Here is an 11,105-nt window from a genome sequence, read left to right on the forward strand (position 1 = left end):
TCCTACGATCTCATCATCTGCAAGCTCGGCCGAGCCAAGAAATTCGAAGAAATGGAGCAAGTCCTCTCCCAGATGAGCCAAGAGACGAGGTTCTCCCAGATTGAGATCTCGACGAACTCAATCTGAAGCCAGATGCTTGCACTTATAACATCCTCATTCGATCAGCCAACTCGATCGACTGTGCGCTGAACCTGTTCGATGAAATGCTGGAGAGGGGGATTGAGCCGAGCATCGTCACATTTGGAACCCTGATCTCCGCTCTCTGCAACAACTCGAAGCTCGACGAGGCCTTCAAGCTCAAAGAGGAGATGCCGAGGCTGTACAATATAGAACCTAACGCCTTCGTGTACGCCGCTCTAATCAAAGCCCTCTGCAAGAGTGGCAAGCTCGAAGAAGCTCTCAGCCTGAGGAGAGAGATCTCGGGATTAGATTCTGCAGTTTACTCCACCCTAATTCGCGCGCTTTTCAAAGCGGGGCGAAAGGGGGAGGTTGTTGAAATCTTGGAGGAGATGAAGAAGGCTTGTGTGGAACCTGATGTCGTAACCTACAACGCGATGATCGCAGGGTTTTGCGATGATGGGGATCTTGATGCTGCGTTGGGGGCAATGAACGAGATGAAGAAGGAGGGGATTAAACCTGATGTCGTTAGCTATAACACCGTTATCTCGGGGTTCTGTAAAAAGGGGAGAGCTGAGGATTCGTCATCGTCATGGACTTATACGACATAGCTGGAGTAGGGTGTTTACGAATCTTTTAGATGTTATTCTGAGAATGGGTTTTTTTTTTTGGAGAGAATTTATTTGGGATGCAATGCTGTCGTAGTTATTGTAATCAAAATGTATGTTATTGTAATCAAAATGTATGTACCTTGACTAGAAATATAGGTTTCTTGTAGAGGCTCACCATGTAATAGAAATTCAAGTTTGTTGGAGTACAGGCTCACTCCCTTCCAAATTCGGTTCTCTTTCAAAACCGTGCTCTAAAGACCTAAGCAATAGTATTTCCTAGATTATCAAGGAAATAACGCCAAAAGGTTCTAAGGTTTACCAAACTACTCAGACCAAGGCTATGTTTGGTTTTTTGAGAAAGGGAGAGAAAAGAAAAGGAAAGAGAAATTTAAAAAAAGAAAAAAAATGATATTCTTTTTATTGTTTGGTTAAAAAGAATATTGTAATGAAAGTTAGAAGAAAATTCATAAGAAAATTATTCTCTCTTATTTGGTTATTTTCTGAGAAAAGGAGGAAGAAAATTATCACAACATAATTTTAATTCATACTTTTTAGAATTGGATTTAGATTTTAAACAATTTACAAAAAATAATTAAGTTAAATTGTGATTCTACCATATCTTCAAAATTCTCTAAGTTACCGAATATGTTTGCACAATCTTAACTCAAGAAAATTGAGTCAAAATTACGATGATTCTAATTTGCATATACTCTTATATGATTTTGGACTTGCCACTTATTCATAACCTCAAGTGAAAAAAGATGATGTCGAATAAAGTCTAGAAAATGATACAGTTCATGCGTAATTATTAAAAATTAATATCATTCATATCATGGGAAATAACAAGTTAATAAACATATATTTTAAAAAAATCGGCAATTCCTAACACAAAAACTTGAGTGTCAACAACATCAAGTTCGTAAATAATAACAAGCGGAAGCACAACCACAATTCCACTAATTAAAGAACAACATTTCTCACATAATATTTGCAGAAAGGTGAATGAAAGAACCCAAACAATTCTAAAGTAAATGTCATGATATTCCTAAAAAAAGCATAATCCATTTCTAGTCACAAATTCTATTACAATCAATTTCATATAGAAAAATCTTAAACCAATAAAGGCTATTACAATCAATTTTATATAGAAAATACTAAACAGAGAGAGAGAGAGAGAGAGAGAGAGAGAGAGAGAGAAATCCGCCAAAGTCCTTGATTTTTGACTTTAGTGAGCCCATCAAAACATCAATCTCGCAAACTTCATCCTCTGAAATTAATTCAAAAAATTCAAATAAGTACAATATAAACATCAAAAACCTACAAAATAAAGTCTTAACATTCAAGTAATAAGTACAAGTACCTCAGCAATCTTAGTGTTCTCAATTCTAATGTATTATTGCAGCTTAGATTTGGCAAAATAAACAAGTACCTCAGTAATGCAAATGTCTTTGAACATATTGGGAGGATTTATTCAATTGCAGAAAATCACATCCCACAAGAGATTGACATATTTAGCCTAGACACACTTGGTAACTGGGATATCAATGGAGAATGGGATCAACCTTTCACTGTTCACCCAAAGGTCTTCAATATGCTTTCACTGCTTAAAAATTCATCTATACACTCGATCATTTATAGAAAGCTCCAGGATCTGGAGAGCTCGTTGTAATTGGGGCCGATGCAGCTAAACCTTATCTGGTTCTAGGAATTATCTCAGGTTCTTTTCAATGTGTAGTGGCTGGAATTTGTAACAATATCCACAATTATTCTCATAGTTGATACTCTTAATCCATTCAGCTGATGGAAAGAAACTAAGACATAAGGTTGATCTAAAGCTCAATAGAAGCATCATTTGTCACGATACAAGAGTCACGAACATGTAAGTTCATTTGAATCTATTTCACAAAACATCGCTCTTAATTACGATTGTGACATATCTTTCATGTTGTAGGTACTGACATATCTTTTATGTTGAAGGTACAACATTTGAAACCATGCTTAGATTATTAAAATAGACTACAATTTAATATAAATGCCTTAATATTACTCTTTCAAGCCGACACAATATAGTTCAGCATCCACACAAATTAGTTTTGAAGGCAGTCCATCAAATTAGCAATGGTATAAAAGTCAAGGTCACTAGGACACACAAACACATAATTAAGATAAAAAAAAAAGTTGTGTGTTCAGAAGCAAAAGATCAAGATAAAACCAAGCATCTTATGAACACATAATTAAGGGTTTTATCGGAATAGACTCAAAACAAACATCTACTCGAGCAATGCATATACCAAAAATAGAGCACTTAAATATCAGCGGTTTAGTGCTATTTAGATACAACTAGAAATCAACTAACAAGTTGACAATGTGTGAGGAGAAAATGCAGGGAATGAACTAGATGAGGATTAACATCCAAACAAGAAAAGGCTGTGTTAGTTAATAACAATTCATAAAGTTATGCACAGGAAATTCATAGCCCTGCATCTCTAAAGATAACACACTACATTCAGTTTCTAACTACAATGTTAATTTCTACCATATACAAAAAAATGCAAGCCAGCAATTTTATTTTACAACCAAAGTAAGAGAGAGAGAGAGAGAGAGAGAGAGAGAGAGAGAGGAGAACGAGGCGACAAGAGATAGAAAGAGAAAGAAGATGGACTCGATTTTTGGAGAGGAAGGGGAGAGATCAGGGTCAGGTCAGGAGGCAATGAGCGAGGCGTTTCCCTCGCTCTCCCTCGTTTTCACTAGGGCAGCTGAGGGAAAGGGGGAAAGAAAAAAGATATACCAATTTTTCTACAATATAATTTATGTTCTTTTTTCCTTTTTATTTTCTTTCAAAGCAAACAGTACAAACCCACTTTCTTTCATACTTTACTTTCCTTTCTCTCCCTTTCCGTCAAACCAAACACAACCTAGACGTTTGCTCAAGTTAATGACTTACCAGTTAGATCGGTTGATTGCCAATTCATTCTGCTTTGCTAGAATTTTTTTACTTTGGCAGGTCATTTGTCTCCTATTATTAGTTAATCATGCTCATGTTTCTAGTACTTCTACCTTTCCTTTGTTTAGACATGTTAATATTTTGTTTCATGGATGATCTTAACCCTGTACAGTTTGGGATTATGAGACTATGAGCTAGTCAAGTTAGTCCATGTCGAGATGGATTAGACTAATCTGTGTGAATTCAAATTAGGCCAGAACAGTTAACATTCGACCGGGCTGTGAGTCCAAGCATCTTTAATCATCTCTTCATGTCATAATCTTTCTAATATGAGAATATCAGAAAGCAATAAAAACTTTGATAGATTTTCTAATTTTCTCATACTTTTCCAGGCTTCTCCCTTGAAAATTCTGATCTGGGGCTATTACTATATGGGGGGCTCGTTAACCCAGCAGTTTTTCTTGTTAAAAGTAAGATTAGGAAGTTGAAACCAAAATATAAGAAACAACAAGGAAACTTTAATTTGAAGAAGAATGCTAAAGCTTTGGTCACTTGTCCTAAAAGTTAGGATTTGAAGATGAGAGCCACTCTGACTGATTGTTTGTGATCCTTTTAGCAATCCCTATTTATGAATTTTTGTTAAAACAAATTGATTCCGCTTATGGACACCGATGGCAAAAATAAATAGTTGAAATAATATCTTTTTCTTAGATAACTTTGGGAAGTCACTATATTATCATTGGAGAATATTTGTTAACAAACTGAAGACGCTTTTCATATTAGATACACATGCAGCAGCTAACTATTTCTTAGGTCAAACAGTCATTTCTATATATAAAAATATTGCATAGAGAATCAAAGAGGCTAGCTCTTCAAACAGAATAAGAGGTCATACCCAAACTATTTATTTGTAAACACAATGTTGCAGTCTTAACAACCTCGTTCCCGTGCAGAGAATATCCTGTGACTAATCTCTTTGGCCTTGGCATAATGCAATGTAACGAAGTAGAAACATACATATGGGACAACAGAACAAAAACATACAACAAATACCTTCCTAGACTATAGAAAGATAAAGAGCGAGACAAATACATATGATTACCTCACGTTGAAATCGATACCTTCATCGTCCTCCAGATAAAATTGCTGCTGGTTGTGAAGCTGAAGCACACAAGTCATCTATATTTTTTGCTATTTGTGGAGTGGGATCAGTAAATCTGTCCTCAATATCGGTTTCCACCTTGATGAAACATTCTAGATCCTTCAATACTACTACCATAGAGGGCCTTCTAGCGCTATCATTTTGCAAGCACCACATTACAAGTTTTATCATCTCAACAATTTCATCTGTATGCAACAGATATTGTTGCTGCGATAATCAACAATATCTAAGAGTCGATTTTGTCTAACATTTTCTCGCAACTGACTAATCAAGTGGATACATTCTTCAGGCTGAGAATAATCCAAATTCTTTCTTCCACAAACAATTTCCATGACCACAACACCGAAGCTATAGACATCTGCCTTCTCCGTAATTTTCGAAATCAACCATTCAGGAGCTAGATAGCCTTTGGTTCCTCTCATGGTAGTCCATGCGTGGCTCTGGTCCCTCTCAATTAGCTTAGATAACCCGAAGTCTGATATCTTTGCATGAAACCCTTCATCTAAAAGTATATTTTGTGGCTTGATATCCAGATGAGCAATCTGCTGCCTGCAGTCTTCATGGAGATAGGACAATCCCTTGGCTACATCAGTTATAATTTCGACTCGTGTCTGCCAGTCGAGAGGGTCGTCTCCATTTTTGTAGAATGTCCACTTATCCAATGATCCATTACACATATACTCGTAAACTAAGAGTATATGAGACTTCTCTCAACAGAAACCTATTGGTCTTACTAGATTGATGTGATGAACACTTCCAATGGTCTTGACTTCAGCCTAGAACTCTTTTGCCCTTGGCCTACACCCTTCAATCTCTTCACCGCAACTCTCAAGCCATCCAATGTCCCTCAAAAACAGACCCAAATCCACCTTATCCAAGCTCGCGGCTGAAGTTTTCAGTAGCCGCTTTCAGATCCTCAAAAGAAAATCTTGTCGGTATATATGATGCCAATTCAAAGTTATCTTCCTTCTCAGCCTAAAAGGAAGATAACTTTGAATTGGCATCATATATACCGACAAGATTTTCTTTTGAGGATCTGAAAGCGGTTACTGAAAACTTCAACTGAGAGCTTGGATAAGGTGGATTTGGGTCTGTTTTTGAGGGACACTGGATGGCTTGAGAGTTGCGGTGAAGAGATTGGAGGGTGTAGGCCAAGGGGCAAAAGAGTTCTAGGCTGAGGTCAAGACCATTGGAAATGTTCACCACATCAATCTAGTAAGACTAATAGGTTTCTGTTCAGAGAAGTCTCATATACTCTTAGTTTACGAGTATATGTGTAATGGATCATTGGATAAGTGGACATTCTACAAAAATGGAGACGACCCTCTCGACTGGCAGACAGGAGTCAAAATTATAACTAATGTAGCTAAGGGATTGTCCTATCTCCAGGAAGGCTGCAGGCAACGAATTGCTCATCTGGATATCAAGCCACAAAATATACTTTTAGATGAAGGGTTTCATGCAAAGACATCAAACTTCGGGTTATCTAAGCTAATTGAGAGGGACCAGAGCCACGCATGGACTACCATGAGAAGAACCAAAGGCTATCTAGCTCCTAAATGGTTGACTTCGAAAATGACGAAGAAGGCAGATGTCTATAGCTTCGGTGTTGTGGTCATGGAAATTTTTTGTGGAAGAAAGAATTTGGATTATTCTCAGCCTGAAGAATGTATCCACTTGATTAGTCTGTTGCGAGAAAATGTTAGACAAAATCGACTCCTAAATATTGTTGATTATCGCAGCAACAATATGTAGTTGCATACAGATGAAATTGTTGAGATGATAAAACTTGCAATGTGGTGCTTACAAAATGACGGTGCTAGAAGACCCTCTATGACAGTAATATTAAAGGATCTAGAAGGTTCCATCAAGGTGAAAACCGATATTGAGGACAGATTTACTGATCCCACTCCACTAATAACAAAAAAACTGCTGGGTTAACGAGCCCCCCTATATAGTAATAGCCCCAGATCAGAATTTTCAAGGGAGAAGCCTGGAAAAGTATGAGAGAATCAGAAAATCTATCAAAGTTTTTATTGCTTTCTGATATTCTCATATTAGAAAGATTATGACATGAGATGATTAAAGATGCTTGGACTCACAACCCGGTAAAATGTTAACTGTTATGGCCTAATTTGAATTCACACAGATTAGTCTAATCCATCTCGACATGGACTAACTTGACTAGCTCATAGCCTCGTAATCCCAAACTGTACAGTTTTAAGATTCTCCACGAAATAAAATATTAACATGTCCAAACAAAGAAAATGTAGAAGTACTAGAAACATGAGCATGATCAACTAATAATAGGAGACAAATGACCTGCCAAAGTAAAAAAATTCTAGCAAAGCAAAATGAATTGGCAATCAACCGATAAGTCATTAACTTGAGCAAACGCTTAGTCTGAGTAGTTTGGTAACCTTAGAACCTTTAACGTTATTTCTCTGATAATCTAGAAAATACTATTGCTTAGGTGAGTAGTTTGGTAACCTTAGAACCTTTAACGTTATTTCTCTGATAATCTAGAAAATACTATTGCTTAGGTCTTTGGAGCACGGTTTTGAAAGAGAACCACGTTATTTCTCTGATAATCTAGAAAATACTATTGCTTAGGTCTTTGGAGCACGGTTTTGAAAGAGAACCAAATTTGGAAGAGTGAGCATGTACTCCAATAAACTTGAATTTCTATTACAGAGTGAGCCTCTACAAGAAACCTATATTTCTAGTCAAGGTACATACATTTTGATTACAATAACTAAGAGAATGTTGCATCCTAAATAAATTATCGCTAGAAATAAAAAAACCATTTTCAGAATAACATCTAAAAGATTCATAAACACCCTACTGCAGCTATGTCGTATAAGTCCATGACAATAACAAAATTAGTCATAATAATAAAATAAGAAAATTCAGTTAACTCCAAGTTGGCCGCCAAAATTCATGTAGGGAGTCCTGCTAAAGTAGCCGAGAATAGTTTCCACAAAACTTCCGTAGAACTTTCCAATATTTGTACACTATAGTCACCTCAAATTAAGCAATCTAAAACCTCTTCAACCTCAATCTTAACTCTCTCCTTCAGAACACTATTTATCACCAGCCCCCATCCATCAAAAACCCCTCTCCTCCCTTTCGACAATCGACAAAATACCTCAACTATCACGTTCCACTCCCTATCCCCACAAAACCCCTCGACAAACTTCCTCATGCTCCCCTCCCCGGGCTCATACCCATTAAACACCGTCTCGCCAAAACTAACCTCGCTTGTTTAAATTCCTTGGCAGCACACAACCCCTCACAAATCATTTTGTAACTCAGCACATCAGGTCTACACTCTTATCAGCATTTCGTCAAACACTATTGGCTTTCCTTTTCAGGTTCTCGTTTTATTAAGGCTTGGTGCAGGGATACTGGACAGCGAGAAGGTATGTATGAGCTTGGGTAGTCTATAAATTTCCAAAGAAATTTAGCATAATATCTTTTAGTTTTCTCTTTTTGTTGGGGGATGGAGAGTTGCTGTTGTCCTGTGAAGTGTGAAGTTCTCTGCTCTTCACAGTGCGAAGGTAAAATTCCTTTCTTTTTCTTTATTTTTTCTCTATTTTTGGGTTCACTATTTTTTCACTATTTTTGTTCACTAGAAATCTAAGTACGTCTTACTAAAAATCAATTACAAAAATTACAAATATATGCTTAATTATCATTGTCATTCCACAAGTAGCGTTATTTAGGAAAATTATAGACTAAAAAAATTAGGAAATATTATGCAATGAATCAAGGCGAAAATACGAGATATTAAGCAAGAAGAAAATAAAAATATATAAGTCAATCAAGATTATACCTTATTAGCATGTGAAATCAAAGAACCAAAGAAGAAACCGACGAAGATCTCCCAATTTTGTAATCAAGGTATCACAAGATCAGATCCGAGCCACAAGCAACTTAAATGGCCCCCACCCAAAAAGCTGAAAGCTTTCCTCAAAATTTTAACATCAAAACCAAATCCATCAACGGATTATGCTAGAGGTAAACAAGAAAGAAATAGAAGCCGTGGAAATGAATTAGAAGGAAGAGGAATGTGGTCGAGCGTTGAAAGGCTAAAAATTGAAGTGCGAACCTGAACTTAGGGGGCGGGAGGGAGAGCGGGAGGGTGAAAATAGAAGCCCTAGGGATTTTTATCCAAGGTTGCTAATAGCAGATCGCGGCGCGTCGCGGCGAGGTACCGCTAAGGCTATATCGGGCTATTGCGGCGAAATCGCAGCAAATAGCGCACAGTCAAATAACGGTTAACTTTAAATATATTTAAATATCCTAAATAATAAGAAAATTCATAAAAAAATCTAAAAATTCAATTAGTTGTAAATTTCTTGTATTATCAGTAAATAACAATTAGTAAGCTTGTTGTATGAATGAAACTATGAAGAAATTCAAGAAATATAGCATCATAATATGTGTGATAGCGGGTTTAGCCGCTTTTAACCGCGAAAATCCGCTTTAAACCGCGAAAATCCGCTTTTAACTGTGAAAACCCGCTTTTAACCCGCTAAAATCCGCTTTTACGCGCTATTCGAATGAATGGCGGATTTTCCCGCTTAAGCCAGCCGCGAAACCCCTACGCGTAGCGCTGAAGGGCCGCGACCGCTATTCGCGCCGCTATAGCGCCGCTATTGGCCGCTATTTACAACACTGTTTTTATCTATGTCACCCATGAGAAAAGAATAGTTTTAATTGACTTTGTCAAAAATTTTGGCAATTTTAGCTTATGGTGATGGGAAGTTGATTTCTATAAATTAGACCCCTTTTCACTATTTTATGAAAAATATTTCTATTAATTTTGGGTGAGCCAAAAACATTTTTAAGAAAACTACCAAAATCTTTTATGTACGAAAATGCCATTATTAGGTATTTTCTAAAAAGTTTTATATAACCTTGTCAACCAAAGAGCCCCTTATACAATACTCTAATTTTAGAAATTAAATTGGTAACTTCATCGAGATGATGATCCTCTTAAATTATCAGTGTCAGATTTTATATAGGCGTTGAAGATTTTCATTGAAAAGGATCCTAGGGTTTGTGAGCTTAGATAAGCTTTGTATTTTGGCCTGCTTAGGATAAAATTTTTGCCTCTGCCACTATAAGTCTGTTAGTTGCCGACTCAAACTTTAAGTTGGATCCAAATTTATACAATAGGCCCAGTCCTAATAGTTTTTTTTTTTGGAGGCCAAGTTGACTTGGTGGCCAAGTTATGAGTGTTTTTAACTAAGGCATCCTATTTTAGGGTTTTGTAGTAGAATAGAGGAAGAGATGCAATATTCTTGTGATTAGGACTAGGTTCAAAAGCATTGTGAGAGAGGGTTTTGTAGTCTATGTCCGTGCAAAAAAATTATAATTTGGTGATGATAATAGATTATTTTTGATCTCACAGTTTTTCCCTATTGAGGGTTTTTCACGTTAGAACTTGTGTATGATTTTATTTGCTGCTATTTGGTGGTTTTTAGATTTTAACGGAAAGCCTACTGTCCTTATCTTGATCCATACTTCTTTTTCGTGCTTCTTCATGTGCATGTGGAATCTCTTATTATTATAGGACTTTATACCCTATATAATCAAGATCTCTAAATCACTGAATCATAGTTCACCAGCTTTTCATGTACCAAAATTAGTAAAATAGAAATGGCTTGTTTATTCAAGGTTGCGTGGATTGTGGAGCCGCATTGTTAAACTGTATCTGAATATGTAACTTCAATTGAATTGAATCGTTGATATATCACAATTTTAGTAGACTTTTGTGTGTGCGTCTGCAACGTCTAGGGGTGGTGGCTTTTCCTTTTTTTTTCTTTTGTTGTTGTTGTTTGGTGGTGGTTGTTACTTCTCCCCTTTTTTTTGTTTGTTTGGGGGAGGAGGGGGAGGGGGTTGTGAGGGGGGTGTAGGGGTTTAAATGTCTTTTTATGCCCAGAAATATGGAAGATTATACATATCAAAGACGAAAAATGACAATGACGAATGAAGAACATACCAAATACGCTAGAAATACTCTTGATTTAATTTTTTTTCAACCTTTAGCAAGCATGTAATCATTGTTTTAAAAAACATCCGCCTAGTCCGCTTAGGCATACGCCTAGGCCTAGACGGTACCTAGACCGCCTAACTAGCGCCTAGCGCCTAGGCAGTATTTAGGCTGCCCACCTAGATTTTACGAGCGTTTAGAGGAGCATTGTCTGCTTACGTGGATTGCACCCTGTAGGCCTTGATTGTGATTTTATGTGTCGTAGCCTAC

General features: G+C 36.9%; 1 protein-coding gene, 1 long non-coding RNA gene and 2 pseudogenes across 2 annotated transcripts; 3 read left to right on the forward strand and 1 right to left on the reverse strand.

Annotated features, from left to right (window-relative positions):
- Positions 1-105: 105 nt before the first annotated feature.
- Positions 106-728, forward strand: LOC109828456 (putative pentatricopeptide repeat-containing protein At1g53330; the record flags this gene model as incomplete). The annotated part of the gene is made up of 1 exon (XM_020395449.1): positions 106-728. A coding segment is annotated over one exon (623 nt), but the record flags the coding sequence as incomplete, so codon positions are not given.
- Positions 729-1,731: 1,003 nt separating this feature from the next.
- On the reverse strand, positions 1,732-5,841 carry LOC109828457 (annotated as a pseudogene).
- A 2-nt stretch (positions 5,842-5,843) lies between these two features.
- Positions 5,844-6,739, forward strand: LOC109828458 (annotated as a pseudogene).
- Positions 6,740-6,771: 32 nt separating this feature from the next.
- On the forward strand, positions 6,772-8,323 carry LOC109828455. The gene is made up of 2 exons (XR_002243689.1): positions 6,772-7,307; positions 7,448-8,323. It is a non-coding gene; the product is annotated as an uncharacterized LOC109828455 (long non-coding RNA).
- The last annotated feature ends 2,782 nt before the right edge of the window (positions 8,324-11,105 follow it).

This window comes from Asparagus officinalis, unplaced genomic scaffold (assembly GCF_001876935.1).
Source record: "Asparagus officinalis unplaced genomic scaffold, Aspof.V1 AsparagusV1_Un1524, whole genome shotgun sequence".
Classification (NCBI taxonomy): Eukaryota; Viridiplantae; Streptophyta; class Magnoliopsida; order Asparagales; family Asparagaceae; genus Asparagus; species Asparagus officinalis.